This window comes from Berghia stephanieae, chromosome 5 (genome assembly GCF_034508935.2).
Source record: "Berghia stephanieae isolate SIO BIC M18660-M18661 chromosome 5, UCSD_Bste_1.3, whole genome shotgun sequence".
NCBI classification, from domain to species: Eukaryota; Metazoa; Mollusca; class Gastropoda; order Nudibranchia; family Aeolidiidae; genus Berghia; species Berghia stephanieae.
The window spans coordinates 3,179,953-3,197,290 of record NC_088364.1 but is presented as its reverse complement, the minus strand read 5'-3'; the positions used below and the strand labels follow the sequence as shown (position 1 = coordinate 3,197,290).

The 17,338-nt window shown below is 37.7% G+C and overlaps 1 protein-coding gene across 1 annotated transcript in view; it reads right to left on the bottom strand.

The window, feature by feature from the left end:
• The window catches only part of LOC144972240 (calcium-activated potassium channel slowpoke-like), a 273,230-nt gene that overhangs the window by 20,295 nt on the left and 235,597 nt on the right, over window positions 1-17,338 (bottom strand). Inside the window, 4 exon segments of the mRNA XM_078913285.1 lie at window positions 2,578-2,782; window positions 5,421-5,645; window positions 7,339-7,468; window positions 17,163-17,204. Of these exon segments, the coding sequence (XP_078769411.1) occupies window positions 2,578-2,782; window positions 5,421-5,645; window positions 7,339-7,468; window positions 17,163-17,204 (602 nt within the window).

Here is a 17,338-nt window from a genome sequence, read left to right as displayed (position 1 = left end):
GGAATGGGAAAAACACTGGTCTGTGTTTGTGTAAAGTGAGTGCTCTATCAACAGAGCTATCAGGACCACCCAAAAGTGTGTAGTTACCTCCCTTTGTTCTCGGTGGACGAGGACTGAATGAGTCCCATGAGTGTGCTACCAACTAAGGTATCGGGACCCCAAAAAGTGTATAGTTACCTCCTTTATTTTCAGTGGACGAGGACTGAATGAGTCCCATGAGTGCGCTACCAACTAAGGTATCGGGACCCCAAAAAGTGTATAGTTACCTCCTTTATTTTCGGTGGATGAGGACTGAATGAGTCCCATGACCGCTACCAACTAAGGTATCGGGACCCCAAAAAGTGTATAGTTACCTCCTTTATTTTCGGTGGATGAGGACTGAATGAGTCCCATGAGTGCTCTACCAACTAAGGTATCGGGACCCCAAAAAGTGTATAGTTACCTCCTTTATTTTCGGTGGATGAGGACTGAATGAGTCCCATGACTACGCTACCAACTAAGGTATCGGGACCCCAAAAAGTGTATAGTTACCTCCTTTATTTTCAGTGGATTAGGACTGAATGAGTCCCATGACTACGCTACCAACTAAGGTATCGGGACCCCAAAAAGTGTATAGTTACCTCCTTTATTTTCGGTGGACCAGGACTGAATGAGTCCCATGAGTGCGCTACCAACTAAGGTATCGGGACCCCAAAAAGTGTATAGTTACCTCCTTTATTTTCGGTGGACGAGGACTGAATGAGTCCCATGACTACGCTACCAACTAAGGTATCGGGACCCCAAAAAGTGTATAGTTACCTCCTTTATTTTCGGTGGATGAGGACTGAATGAGTCCCATGAGTGCTCTACCAACTAAGGTATCGGGACCCCAAAAAGTGTATAGTTACCTCCTTTATTTTCGGTGGACGAGGACTGAATGAGTCCCATGACTACGCTACCAACTAAGGTATCGGGACCCCAAAAAGTGTATAGTTACCTCCTTTATTTTCGGTGGACGAGGACTGAATGAGTTCCATGACTACGCTACCAACTAAGGTATCGGGACCCCAAAAAGTGTATAGTTACCTCCTTTATTTTCGGTGGATGAGGACTGAATGAGTCCCATGAGTGCTCTACCAACTAAGGTATCGGGACCCCAAAAAGTGTATAGTTACCTCCTTTATTTTCGGTGGACGAGGACTGAATGAGTCCCATGAGTGCTCTACCAACTAAGGTATCGGGACCCCAAAAAGTGTATAGTTACCTCCTTTATTTTCGGTGGACGAGGACTGAATGAGTCCCATGACTACGCTACCAACTAAGGTATCGGGACCCCAAAAAGTGTATAGTTACCTCCTTTATTTTCGGTGGATGAGGACTGAATGAGTCCCATGACTACGCTACCAACTAAGGTATCGGGACCCCAAAAAGTGTATAGTTACCTCCTTTATTTTCGGTGGATGAGGACTGAATGAGTCCCATGAGTGCTCTACCAACTAAGGTATCGGGACCCCAAAAAGTGTATAGTTACCTCCTTTATTTTCGGTGGATGAGGACTGAATGAGTCCCATGACTACGCTACCAACTAAGGTATCAGGACCCCAAAAAGTGTATAGTTACCTCCTTTATTTTCGGTGGACGAGGACTGAATGAGTCCCATGAGTGTGCTACTAACTAAGGTATCGGGACCCCAAAAAGTGTATAGTTACCTCCTTTATTTTCGGTGGACGAGGACTGAATGAGTCCCATGAGTGTGCTACCAACTAAGGTATCGGGACCCCAAAAAGTGTATAGTTACCTCCTTTATTTTCGGTGGACGAGGACTGAATGAGTCCCATGACTGCGCTACCAACTAAGGTATCGGGACCCCAAAAAGTGTATAGTTACCTCCTTTATTTTCGGTGGACGAGGACTGAATGAGTCCCATGACTACGCTACCAACTAAGGTATCAGGACCCCAAAAAGTGTATAGTTACCTCCTTTATTTTCGGTGGACGAGGACTGAATGAGTCCCATGAGTGCTCTACCAACTAAGGTATCGGGACCCCAAAAAGTGTATAGTTACCTCCTTTATTTTCGGTGGACGAGGACTGAATGAGTCCCATGAGTGTGCTACCAACTAAGGTATCGGGGCCCCAAAAAGTGTATAGTTACCTCCTTTATTTTCGGTGGACGAGGACTGAATGAGTCCCATGAGTGCTCTACCAACTAAGGTATCGGGACCCCAAAAAGTCTATAGTTACCTCCTTTATTTTCGGTGGACGAGGACTGAATGAGTCCCATGACTACGCTACCAACTAAGGTATCGGGACCCCAAAAAGTGTATAGTTACCTCCTTTATTTTCGGTGGACGAGGACTGAATGAGTCCCATGACTACGCTACCAACTAAGGTATCGGGCCCCAAAAAGTGTATAGTTACCTCCTTTATTTTCGGTGGATGAGGACTGAATGAGTCCCATGAGTGCTCTACCAACTAGGGTATCGGGACCCCAAAAAGTGTATAGTTACCTCCTTTATTTTTGGTGGACGAGGACTGAATGAGTCCCATGACTACGCTACCAACTAAGGTATCGGGACCCCAAAAAGTGTATAGTTACCTCCTTTATTTTCGGTGGATGAGGACTGAATGAGTCCCATGGTATCGTCAAAGGTCATGGCCTTAATGTTGAGAGAACACAGGATGGCCTCCTTGTCTACCAGGTTGGGGTCCTCCATGTTGCGGTCCTTGGCCGACACGATCACACACATGTCGCACAGGTTGATGTTGACGGCCCGAAGGTTGGCCCGGTTCAATGGAGAGCCCTAGTGGATTTTTGGACGGGGGATGAGGGGGAATGGGGGGGGGAGAAAGGGAAGCTTGATTTTATTAAGTGTGATTATTATTACATTGGAGTAAAGGTGATCGGCCCATAAAATGCCTATTCTTGCATCAATGCGTTGACTTGAGCATCTATATTGCAGAATTTCCACAAACGTGCTCAAAGCGTTTTACAAGGCGTCCCTAGCCAACAACAACACTTGACATGAAAGGAAGAGATTCGAAGTGTATTAGGTAGTATTACAGTTTTTTATCAATAGAGACAATGCTCTTAACGGCGAGGTACACATTTCACACCTGAGTGCAGTGAGAGAAAGTAAATAACGAGCCTTGTTCCAAGGACTCAACTATCCACTGCTCAGAGCAGGCAGGAATCGAACTCTCAATCTACCTTCCAGTCTGAAGGGGAGTGTCATCAACTCGGCCACCAAGCCAGACAAATATAATATAATATAATATAATATAATATAATATAATATAATATAATATAATATAATATAATATAATATAATATAATATAATATAATATAATAAATGTTACAATATAATATATGTGACCCTTTGCCTCAAAACAGTGTTAAGTCGGGATGGTTAAGATGTTGAATATTGAATTTATAGCCAGAAATATCAGACTTGTGTTGAATTTGTATGTTTTATAGAGGAGAATGGATACCATTTATTAGGGTGCTGATGCCAACAATTTATATTTTTGACCAGTTTAACATTTAATTCGTCTTTTAAGCATCTGGTTTGTTCCGACATAATACCGTTTTAAGAAGATGGGTCACATATATAGACATTGGAAGGCAGAAGACTTTGCCACTGAAGTCAGTAATAAAAACAAAATTGATTAAATCATTCAATCCTGGAGATTTTTGGTACTTTTCAAAATTGGAAAAAAAAATGTATTAAAATGGGCATGTACATAGAATAGTATTATTCACCATTAACATTATATTAGCTTTGATACTACGCCTATAATTTGTCTCATAAAAATGTAATAAATAGGCATGGGGTAAAAGTAACCTAGGTAAACTACGGATGTAGTCGGTGTTAGGGTTGAGTGAGTTAAAGAATCAAGAAATGTTGTGACATAATTATTTTTTTTCTAGCCTCTATATGTTTATTGGTTTTATACAATCGTAACTAATAATTCAACTTTTCATACAAACATACAGGGGCAGCATGGCTCAGCGGTACGGTCTTTGCTTCCTACCCAAAAGGTAACGAGTTCGATCACCCGCTGCTGCGTTGTGTGGCCTTGAGCAAGTCACCTAGCCCTAGCTCACTTTGCAGCGCTGCACTGCAGCTGACACCTGGGTTATTCCAATCTTTCCTTGGAATAGACCATAAAGACAAATTTCCCCTTGGGGATGAATAAAGGGAATTTTATTTTTATTTTATTTATTTATTTATTTTAATGTATCTATTTATGTCCCTGTTACTTGTGACACTTTTTTCATTGTATTTTTATAAAATATTTATCTAGTTGCATACATGTATAGACCTGTCGCTAATTTGCATGTGATGTTTTCATGTTTCATTTTGAGAATCCTCGAGATTTTATTGTAAAGCACATAGAGCCCTCCAATGGGAATATGCACTGTATAAGCGCAATTTAAGCGCAAGGACATGTGTGGAGAAGAGACGGAATACAAAAGTTGGTAACATCTGGGATGATCGAAGGAAAGAGAGCTAGAGGAAGACAAAGAATGACTTAATATCTAAATAACCTAAGAATGGCCAAATGTGATATAAAAAGCAACACAGATTTCATGCGCACCGCAGAGGATCGTGATTCGTGGAGACAGCTGACCGGCAACGTGCTCAAGAGTACAAGCCACCATGGATGATGATGAAGCACAATTTATTATTATTATTAAAGAGACACCAAGCTGCTAGAAGCTGGGGACTGTAAAAAGCAAAAAAACAAAAATAAATAGGACAGCTTGGAAATAGAGGAAAATACCAAACACAGCATATTTCTCTGCCGTCGATGTGGGTTTTAAGTAATGCATTTTATACTTTTTTTACTTTTTGTTGTTTTTGTTGTCGGCTGAAGAAGGGTTTTGAGTCCGAAACATTCTGTGTTTGGTACTTTGTTCTTTTTTTCTTTTTTTTTTTTTTTTTTGAAGCTTTTATATTCACTTTTGCTTTTAAAAATCTGTTGTTGCCAGCAATATTAAAATACTCACATGACTCACATAACTGGTGTCAAGGTCTCAACAAAAATAACACATCAAGAAATAAAAGGGGTTTTAGACATCACAACAGAATGGTTAAATTTAGAAGGTCCTTTAAAAAAGGGCATAATTCCTTTTGATCACAGTCACACATTGCCATCCAGCCCATGGACTGGATGGAGCTTATTCGAATTTCCACAGCGTGAAACGGACTATAGCAATTGCTCGCTACCCTTTGGATAGGACAAATTACTTTCTGCTTGGGTGGACAGTAAAAACAATCTCGACTGCACTTGGGATCGATCTCAGTCCCTTTTGCATGTGGAGCGAGTGCTCTACCAACTGAGCTATCAAGACCACTAATACTATCACACACTCTTTTCATAAGACTTTTTTTATGAAAAAAAAAAACAAAAACAAAAACACGTAGAACTCTTACCGGTAGGATGGAAAGTTTGGGAAAGTTTTGGAGCGTCTTCCACTCTCTGTGTAAATACTCCAACTTGCCGACTATGACACAATGCTTCAACTCGTGATAGTGAAAGTTACTGGCACGTAACGGCATCACCAGATTCCTCAGACCAATGAGAGGAGAGCTGGCATCGGCAAACAGACAGACGACCACGTGATTGCGTAGCCCACTGGCTGAGGCCTGACTTCGATCCTGGGGATACACAAACAATAAAAAGAGAGGATGTTTGTTTGTTGTGCGGCTATGTGGTCAAGTGGTATGACACTCGCTTTCCGATTAGAAGGTCCTGGGTTTGAGCCTCGCTCTGTGCAAGGTTGTGTCCTTGGAGAAGGCTCTTTGCTCACATTCTATCACTGTACTCAGGTGTAAAATGAGTACCTGGCCGTTAACAGCGTTGTCTCTGTCCGAAAAAATTGTAATATCGCCTAACAGGTGTCCTACATGTTAAATGTTGCTGTTGGCCAGGGACCCCTTGTAAAGCGCTTTGAGCATGTTCAGAACCATTAGGCCCATGGAGCTGGAGTTTATCCCAGTTTCTATAACCTGAAACAGGCAATAACCCTTGCTTGCTACCCTTTGGATAGGACGCCAGTCAATTGCAAAGTACTTTCCACCAGATCTAAGAGACCCAGCTACCCAATCACTGCCTTGGGAACAAGGGGGTAAAAAAAATAATCTCATTTTCAATTGGGATCGATCCCAGTTCCTCTGCATGCGACGTGAGTGCTCTATCGACTGAGCTATTGGAAGCCAATTGGGGCCAATGGTGGATAAAAAACTGCACCTCCCTGCCTGGGTGGACCCAGACTGTATCATGCAGAAATAAATAATGCATCCACCGCATACATGTGTGCCACCCCTACTCCTCATACCCCCCCCCCCCCCTTCTATCTCTCTCTTCCTCTCTCTCTCTCTCTCTCTCTCTCTCTCTCTCTCTCTCTCTCTCTCTCTCTCTCTCTCTCTCTCTTACCAGAAAACTAGACTTACAACGAAATTCACGCATTCATAGAAAAAACCCACTCAAAACCACTAAAACACCAATCTACAAACTCAAACACCTTCAAACATTCATTTGCATCCCCTGCACTATCTAAGACGGGAACGCTCCTCCCGAATCCTGTGTGAACACAACAGATTTAGAAACATTCAAGCCAAGATTATCAAAATTCTTCAGCCTAAACATCAACAACAATGACTGCTGTCACATTCAACAACTCTCTCCGTCCTCCAATACAAATACTCAGAATTGAGTCGACTTCGAGTAACATTCACATTCAGATTCAGATATTAATTTATTTAATCCCCCCCCCCCCTCTCCTCCTCCCCTCTCCCTTATCTAAAGAATGCCCAAAACAAAATTCTCGGCATCGGCATTTTGCTTTGCGGGCATCATCAATCAGGAATTCTCTCTCAGTCTGTACTAGAAGCGTTCATACTAATGACTTCTTCAAGTCTTAGACAGAAAATTTTAGATTAACTTTTCCTTAATATTTCAACATCACATTCTTCATATTCCGTTTGTATCAGCTTTACTTCATAGAACATCTCCAGCTGTAACATTTCATTTTCTTAAAATTCTCATGTCGATCATTTTTAGTATTTTCCCAAAATGGCAGGCTTATCCAGCAGAAAAATGAATTTTTTAAAAACTCAAACAAACTCTCTACAAAACAACTTTATGTTCTTATTAATCAAACAAAGACCATTCTTCAAAGTTTGTGATATAAAAAATAAATATGTATAAGAAAAAATGTATATTGTGTCGTAACAACAAATGTGACGATATTGCTGCAGGTGGTAAGGAGAGGGTTAAATCTCCATTGAACACGCGCGGTGTGCTGATTGGCGTCACATCAATCTTATCATTTACTTATTCAGTCCCTACCAGCAGCGTATCGTTGAGAGGTCGATCCGGACACCAGTGGAACATGCCAGTGGAATCAAACTTCCGGGGTTCGTCCGATGACGTCATCAAGGGGTTTGGATCATCCAAGCCTTTCGTCTTGGTGACAGGCCTGGGAGAGACACACAGAAAAAGGCCAATCCTCTCTTAGGGTTCAAACATCCGTTTTCATTGTCAAAAAACAAACAAAATGGTGGAGGTGGGCGTGGGCGTGGTGGGGGTTAAATGGAATCTAATCAAACTATTCTATGTAACAGTAACTCTTAGAAAGAAAGTTCAGACACCCTTTGCAGCAAGTAGTGACTAATTCTTGAACGTTATCCAAATCAAGTCAAATGAACTCCGGGTCCATCACCTAAATGTTGACAGCAATTACATCATTTTGTGGCACTCTCAAGTCATACAGGACCAAGTGCATTTATTTATTCATTTATTTATTTACTTATATATATATATAATTATTTATTTATTTATGTAGATATTTATTTATTTATTTCTGTATGTATTTATTCACTTATTTTTGTATCTATTTATTCATTAATTAATTAATTTATTTATCTATCTATCTATATATCTTTTTATCAGTCTAGCTATTTATCTATATTAATATATATTTACTTATTTATTTAATTTATATATTGGTAAATAAAAGAGTCCCTATTGTTCAACACGGACGTGACGCATGGGATAGGAGCAGACAAGGCTGTCAACTCTCTTGTTTTCGTGTTCTGTGATCGGGTTTTTACGTTTGAAAATCAAACATCAAATAAGATAATTAATTTGGTACCAATTATTCACATCATCCTTATGTTTGTTTATCAATTAAAAGCAAGAAAATCCAATCAAATTTATATATGAGCCACGCCTCTCCAATCCGGACACGCCTCTCCAATCCGGACACGCCTCACCAATCCGGACACTTCCATTCCCAGCATTGTGTCCGGATTACAGAAACATCCGGATTAGTGCAATCAGTAACTAAAGTATACAAATAAATAGGAAGGAAAAAATCCGTCCCAAGTCAACCTGTCCAGATAATGGGGACAACCCGATTGGACATTTCCGGATCAGAGAGACACGACTGTATACTATATATATATATATATATATATATATAAATTTCAACATTCAATCCCATTATGTAAAATAGGGATTAAACGGTCCATTTATAAACAGAAATCTATATTAAATAACAACCTACATGCATTATAGAAAGAACGATACATAATTCTAAATTGTGGAATACAAAGTAAAACGTTATTATTAGATAATAATATAGAGAGGTAAAAAACAAAAACAAAAAAAATACAAAAGATACAAACCGTAAGAACCTTTCAATAGTCATTTTATCAAACAGTCAAATATATATATATTAAATACTTTCATAGTTTCAAATCTAAATAATAATAATAATAATAATAATAATAATAATAATAATAATAATAATAATAATAATAATAATAATAATAATAATAATAATAATAATAATAATAATAATAATAGCTGTACAGGTACAAATGCATCGTAAGAAAATTTAAAGGAAGTCCCATGCTTCTTATTATGTGCATCTTAAGACTACTCCATTGATAGAGAAGTGTGTAGTGTGTAGCTAATGACGTCGGTGGGTGTGTCTTACACAGCTCTTCGTTTATTGATGCTTTGTGACATATTACAAATAAATAAATCAATAATATTGATGGAATTTAAAATTTTGGCCGGTAAACTCTTCTGTCAAAATATAAAAACGACCTTCACCTTGACAAAAGCTCTAATACCCCCCCCCCCCCCCCCCCCCCCCACCAAGATAAGGGTCATTTGAGGGACGAGTTTTCTGGCCAAAATTTGTTCAAACGTGTTTTCGTTTGTTTTTTATTTTGTTTTTCTTTTCTTTTCAGAGTACGGCAATGTGTTGACCTTGTGCATGACCTTCAACTTGTTGTCGTTGGTAAAACGTGACAAGCTATTTATAGAAAGGAATGTTTTATGACGGGTACACGTTGCTGGATGCCATTGAGCCGCTGAATAGGGAATGAGATTAGCGGAAGAGTAGCGTCCCTTGATTGGACGTCACCGGCGGAAAAGTTCTTAGAGAGAGAACGTCATGTTGGTTGTGCGCATGCGAACATCCGCGAGGACGAGAGACGCATGCGCACAACCAACATGACGTTCTCTCTCTAATAACTTTTCCGCCTGTGACGTGACAGACTATGGGTGACGTCCAATCAAGGGACGCTACTCTTCCGCTAATCTCATTCCCTATAGCGGGATTGTCGATTTATAGACACGTCTCCATAGGGATTTTAATATCAGAACTATTAATAAACAATATGCTACAGAAATGCCAACCCCTTTAAAAAATGAAAATAAAAAAGTAAAAAACAAATTTAATGCACCTTTAAAAATTTATAAAAATAAAATCAAAGCTACAATCAAAAATGATACATTAGAGAGAATTTAGAAACAAACAAAAAAAAACAACAAAACAACAAAACAAATCCCAAATTTTCAAAACAAAAACGAACAAAATAATATTTTATAAAAGAAAAAGAAAAAAAGAAAAGAAAAGAAAGAGAATTTGTTTAAAACCCAAACAAACGAAAAACCCACTATTTTTCATATCCAAACAAAAACCACGAGGCACCAGATCTAGCAACCCAAACTTACAAACTGATCATCAAAATTAAATATAATGCAAACTGTAAAGATCAGCGGATTAGACCCCCCCCCCCCCCCCCACATATTTTTAAAATTACAGAAACTCAAAAAGAAACCAAATGTGTTGAAGAACAAATAATAATGATCCTCTATATCCTAGAAATAGCCAATACACACCAGAGCTACCAACCACCCTTACAAAATGATTGGTCAAAACAAACAAATCTAACAAACTTGCCACCCACCCCCTTGACACAACGATATTTTAAAACAAACAGAATGAAACTGATTAAATAAACAACAACAAAAAAACAAACAAAACAGGTTGTTTTTTTTCCAAAGACCACAAATTATACTCCACGAACTATCAAAAACCTCAAATTTCAAAACAACGGCAAAATGAATACATAAACAAAAGATTAATAATAATTTTTAAAAAAAGATTTGAAACAAAAAGGAATGTAAAATTATTATTTTTTTTTTAAAATGCGAAATAAAACCGTTACCGTCCATTCCATTGAGGTGTGAATTGGCAGATACTGTTGTTGTACCAGGGACAAACGTTTAGAAACAGGAATAGTTTGGTTTATTATATAAATGATATTTCTATATTCTTGGAAGAAATAAGACAGAGAAAGATAGAAAGTATAAGATATAAGGAGACAGAGAGAAATAGGAAGAGAGAGAGAGAGAGAGAGAGAGAGAGAGAGAGAGAGAGAGAGAGAGAGAGAGAGAGACCCAAAATATATATCTTTGTACGTTTTTCTACGTTCTATTTGAAATGGGTTGGCATATCTGTGGCAAACAAATCATCATCAGTATTATTAAAATATTATCGTTGTACTCTTTATCTTGTAAAAAAACAAACAAAAAAACAAAAACAAAAACAAATTGAAAATTAAGATTAATCTAATTAAAGGAAAACGAAATAATAAAAGGATTTAAATAAAACTGTTCCTTCTAAATAAATAGTCATGTGATTTGTGTAATGAGTTACTAAATATGATCACGTGATTGGCCTAAGTAGGTCATGATTCAATGACAATAAGAAAGACAAAATCCAAAGTGCATACACGATTTTTAAAAGTAGAAAAAAGAGAATTAAAAAACTGCATTCCAGAACATTCCAAACGACTAGCCTTTCTCATGCCTTAAGGATGGGGGGTGGGGGGGGGGGGGGGGGGGGGGGGGGATTATAAATTAAATAGATAATTAATTTGCTGAGGACCCAAAGTGCAATACGTGTATCTAAGTGTGTATGTGGGGGGGGGGGGGGGGGTTAAAGAGTCTAAGCAATTATGATACTTGTTGATCTTTTAGTAGGGGGGGGGGAGGGGGGGGGGAAAGGGGGTAGGGGGAAAGCCTCTGTTGAGGTGATTCTCATAATGCTAGGGTTCCATTATTTTCACTGACAGTTTCAAAGTTTTTAGACAAGTTAGGATTGCACTTTTTTTGCTCTATATTTTTCGGTTGTTTTTTTTTTTTTAATATTTTGTTTTTGGGTTAACTTTTTAAAATAATTATTTACTTGTTTTGAATTTTCTTTTTTTTTTCTTTTTTTAAAATCTTTAATTCATTGAAAATCCAAGCAAATACTGGAGTTGAATTCATTCTGCACTGGGAAAATGAACCCATACTTCGTTGACAAGGAAAAGTAAAATATAAATTGCATTCGCTCCACAACCCAATCATAATATTGTTATAGAAGTCATGTTATAAGTCATTAAAGAAAAGTCATGAATTGGAAAAAAAAACCCATACAAAACACGTGTAATAAGTACAGAGTATGAAAACCATGAAAACGGGTAAGTACTAAAAAAAACAAGTTGACATCATTTCCCATAGTTTGGCCAAAGTCAAGTCAAAGTGTGTGGAAGGATTAATGAAAGAATACAAGGATTGGATAAAAATATACCACGTGATGAGGAAGATGAAAAAAAAGGCGGGAAAAAATACCACGTGATGAGGAAGATGAAAAAAAAGGCGGGAAAAAATACAAAAGATTAAAAAGAAGTAAGAACGATATTACAATGAAACGAAAAGAAAAATGAGAATATGAAAGGTCACGAAAAAAAACGAGGGTCTAACAACAGTCATTAGGAATTGATTGTAATTCGGGCAGGTTAATTTTATTTTTCAAAGATAGAAAATAAAAAATGTGTCTCGACACGATATGAAATGTGTCTTGGTACGATATGAAGTGCGTCTTGCCTTGCACGATATAAGTGTGTCTTGCCAATATACTGTATTGCCGTTTTCCGTCATATTAAAACAACAATAATATTTTTCCTAAACATTATTTCATTTGACGAGGGGGGGGGGGGGGGGGAGCACACCGATTGTAGCTTTGCAATAAATGATCGACTTTAACTAAGAAATAAATGCCCTATGCTGAACTCTCGCACAATCTTTCTAGAAAAAAAAAAATTTTTGTTTGTTTTCTTTTTTAAAAATAGTTCTTTTCTTCTTCTCCTTTCTTTATTTCTTTTTTCTTTGAGACACTGCGAAGACTATTCCATGAATTGGAAACAAAAATCTGCAATAAATATTTGGTTATCAAAGAGGAAAAGACAAAACCCACTTGGCAAAGGTAAAGAATTTTTCAAAATGAGCGATTTAGAATGAAAATGAATGAAAGCAGTAATATGTGGATTGAACTACTCTAGCGCACCTTGTGATGTCACGAGGTGCGCTAGAGTAGTTCAATACACATACTACTGAAAGCAGCCATTGAGAAAATCTAATAGAGGTTGGAGAAATTAAGAGATAGGAGATCTAATAATGAACATGATGAAGTGTGTCAAAGTTTTGTCCCAAATCCACGAAAGAGGTCTTGGTTAGTGTCAGGGAGGTAAAGACGAAAAAAAAACTAAGTCAGATTGAGAACGAGGTTGTCACCCAGGTGTGTTCGCTTCCGGTTTCCGGTCTTGATCAGTTTTCCCGTCTGCAGACTTCGTGTCCTGGCCGGTGATTTCCTTTTGTTTGGATGGTTTGTTGTTTTTGTCTGAATTTTCAGCTTGAATTGGTGTTTTGTCTGTGCTTGAATCTTTGTTTCCGTCTTGAATCGAAGTGTTTTTGTCTTCACACGAGACTTTCTTCAATGAGATTTTGTCTTTATTTGAGATGTTGTCTTCAATTGAGATTTTGCTCTCTGAGTTTTTGAATTCATTTGAGATTTTCTCTAAGTCTTGGATAATTAAGTTTTGGTCTTGAATTGAGTTTTTGTCCTGATTGGAAGTCATGTCTTCGACTTCAGTTGAGTTTTTGTCTCCGTTTGATAATTTGTCTTGCGACATTTTGTCTTGGTCTTGAATTGAGTTTCCGTCTTTCTTCGAGATCTCGAATTTCTCTTCGCTTGAATGACTGTCTTCTTTTGACTCTTTCTCTTCGTCTGAGACGTTTTCTTGTGACTTTTTGTCTTGGTCTTGATTTGAGATCGCGTCTTTGTCTTCGTTAGAATGGCTGCTGGTTTTATTTGACTCGTTGTCCTTGTTAGACGTAACATTTTTGCTCGTCTGTCCACAGTTTGGCTTGTTGACTGGATGCACTTTGGCCTTGTTCATTCTACAATGGGTGAGAGTAACAATACGTCATTTCCCAGTGAATCGAGGCCAAAAATGGCCGTAAAATGACAAAGTACATGGTTGTTGTTTTTTTTTTCTAATTTTGGTCATAAAAGTTTACTTCAAATATCGATAAATTACAATGATTCCTGACTCTAAAAAGAATGGGAATTTAACCCCCCCCCCCCCCCCCCCCCAAAAAAAAACAACAAAAAAAACAAAACAACAACAACAACAAAAAAAAAACAACAACGCAAACGAGAAGAAGAAGAATAAGACTTTAACAATATCTTAAGAAATACAAGGTTTAGACTCTTTTTAACTATTTTTAAATATGTTTTTTTTCTCTCCAAAGCACGGCAGAGAAATTGTTGGGTCTCACAAGAGGTGTTGGTTTTATGCGATTACACCGTAAAAAATTTAGAAGAAAATAAATCGATTGACGTCACTCATTTCTCTGTTATTGTTTACAGACAGCTATTTTGATTGGGTAAATGGCACTAAGTTGTATCAATCAGACTATAAACGTTAAAGGTTACACATAGTTTTGTGTGCTGGTGCCGAATATCCGACTGCCGGATGTTGTGAGTTTTTTAACTAGTCGCATAGCATCGATATAACCTTTACCCAAGCTTCTAATAATATTGTCCAGTGTAAATTCAATCTTAAAACTTCTAAGTCAACCTGACGTCATATCATTTGGATATGATGGGTGACAATAAATAATCGACTACCTACCGACCAATGGTCCAATACAAGCATTGGTATGGGCAGATATCGATACAGACATAATACCTAACGAGAATTAAGGCCTGGAGATTATCTGGGAACAATCAAAAAGTGTGCATGGAAAATGGAGGAAAAGAAGAGAGAGAGAGAGAGAGAGAGAGAGAGAAAGAAAGAGAGAGAGAGAGAGAGAGAGAGAGAGAGAGAGAGAGGGTAAACCCCCAAAACAATTTTTTTAAAAACCCAACAACATTAAACAAAAAACAAAACAGTACAAAAACAACAACAAAAAAAAGAACAACAAAAAAACAAACAAAAAAAAAAAACAAAAAAAACCCCGATAAAATAATAGCAATAAACCGACGTGCACATATTTACAGGTCTGGTGATCGAACGTAATTCTGGGGTTGGACTTGGTTTATTAACATTGTTGTGATGGACACCGTTTTTGTAAAGGTTTTGAGAGTATAATCTAATAATATTTCGATGGCCACAATGAGGCCCGTGACAATTTGGGTTACATTATGGGCAGGGCTGCGAATACGTACACACCGGGGAAAAAAAACCCCAAAAAACAACAACAAAAAACAAACAAAAACATACAAAACCAACGAGCGTTTGTAGTGTTGTTTAACCAGCTAACTTCCGTTCTCTGGATATAGACGTGGATTTAAACATTTGATCAGAAAAGTCATCCCTTCGAATATCGATCGGTCTAAATGACTCTCGTCTTGGCGAAATTCTCTCAAACTTGGGACTGAAGGAAGAGGTCGCGAGGTACGGTCCAGATTCGTTTGTTTTTGTTTTTAAGGGTTTTACGGCACTTGTAACACATTTAGGTTATATCAGCGCCAGTAAAAAGGAAGAGAATGGGATAGTAAAAAGTTCTAGAATTAGAATTAAAGCACCAAAGAAAAAGACATAGGGAAACTAGGAACAAATAGGGATCAGATGTATACTCCAAGAGCATACCACCAATGTACTTAATTTGAGATCACCTATAAGTAAAAGTCTCATCCGGACACAAGCAAAAAATCCAACAAAGAGGAATACACTCAAATGCTTACATTATACATTAAAAATAACAAATATAATACAGATTCGATAGCTGCCAAGCCAAGATGAGGATCATTTAAATCGGTCGATATTATTGGAAGGACGGGCTTTCTGGCCAAATTTTTCAATACACGTCGTATGTATGAATGGTTGTCCAGATTACGGCGGTGGGATAGTTAAAATGAGAAAGGGTTACAGTTTGGACAAAGATAAGTATCAGATAATATCATGGCCAAAAAGAAAACAGCCATATATTTTTTTAAAAGAGTATAATAATAATATGTGACCCATCGTCTCACAACGGTATTATGTCGGAACGAACCATATGTTAAAAGGTCGAATTTAATGTTAAACTGGTAAAATGTTGGCATTAACACCCTAAAATATGGTATCCATTCTCCTCAATAAAACATACAAACTCAACACAAGTCTGATATTTTTGGCTATAAATTCAATTTTCAACACCTTAATCATCCCGACTTAATACCGTTTTGAGGCGAAGGGTCACATATTATATGACAGTGAATGAAAGAAAAGAAAGAACCAGAGCTGCCAATTCACGAGGCAAAAATTTACAGAACTTTGACACAAACACACAGACCGACCCCTTTCTGAATGCTGATCTCCGGCAAAAAGACATTGTGCGCTGAACTTTTTGTCCTGTTTAGTAGGTTATTGGAGAATATACTGAGGGTTTGTAACATTCTGAATTGAATTCCGTAAATATACGGAAAATTGGCAACACTGAGGAACGCAAAGACATCTTGATGTGTTAAAATACATAGAATGATATTTCAAAGGAGGGTAGAGCTTGGACCGGTTCCACTACAGGATGACTTCCGGTCACGAGATCGTATCTTGTTAAAACTGGAGATAATTTGATGATGATGATGAAGATGCATGATGATTGGTTATGATGACGATGACAACGACGACGACGATGAAAAAAAGAAGAGGAACAATATTATTATAACGTTTAAAAAACACGATGCGTTAGGCGTGGCGACATACAACAAACATAGAACACAAGTGGAAGGAATTAGCTGGGAAAGTTGCTGAAAAATGGAAGACGTGCAGGTGCAAAGATAATCGATTACTACCCAAATTCAAATGCACAGAATAGCGAGTACGACGAGAAAAAATATATAGATCTATTACAAAAGAAAAAAAAAAGAAAGAAAAAAAAAAGCATAACATTTTTGAAGAGTGGTTTCTCGATTTTTTTTAATAAAGGGGGTTGGGATGTCAATGACCCTCACCTTGGCAAAAACTCTGAAACCTGGGACTTTTGGCATGTTTTTTTTTTCTTCTTTTCTTTTGTTGCCAAGATGAGAGTTGTTTAAATCGAATGATAATTTTGAAGGACGAGTTTTCTGGCCCAATGTTTGAATACTTGTCTTTATGGAGTGTACGACAGCTAGTTCGTCGGTGAATCAACAAGAAAGACTCGTACGTCAAATTATGGACACGAGAATTATGGTTGAAAATGATAGTTATCGACATTAGGTAGCAAATGACTGTACACTAGCTTTGGTAAAAAAAAAAACAAAAAAAACAAAAAAAAACAACACAAACCACTCTTCAAAAATTAGGACGTGGATTTAAAAATAAAGAAAGAAAAAAAAAATCAAAAGGAGAGCAATAAATAAATAAAAAAATAAATAATTAAATAAAACGAAAGAAGCCAGGAAAAAAAACCAAAACCCAAGAGGATGTGCGAGAGTTAGCGTGAATGTTGCCAGATGGGACATGCCAGAGCCATGCCGAGGAGGGCAATTGTTGTAGTAAGGCAAGGCCATCACTTACTCCTTAGCCTTCTGCGCTATCTGCCATATGAGAGGACCGGAACTGGAACAAGCAAAGGGAAATTACTCCAAAATTACTTGAGGATCAAGTGGGGGGAGGGGAGGGGAGGGGAAACGTGGGGTAAATGAAGACAGAGGGTAGGATGGGGATTTTTTTCTTTTCTTTTTTTTTTTTTG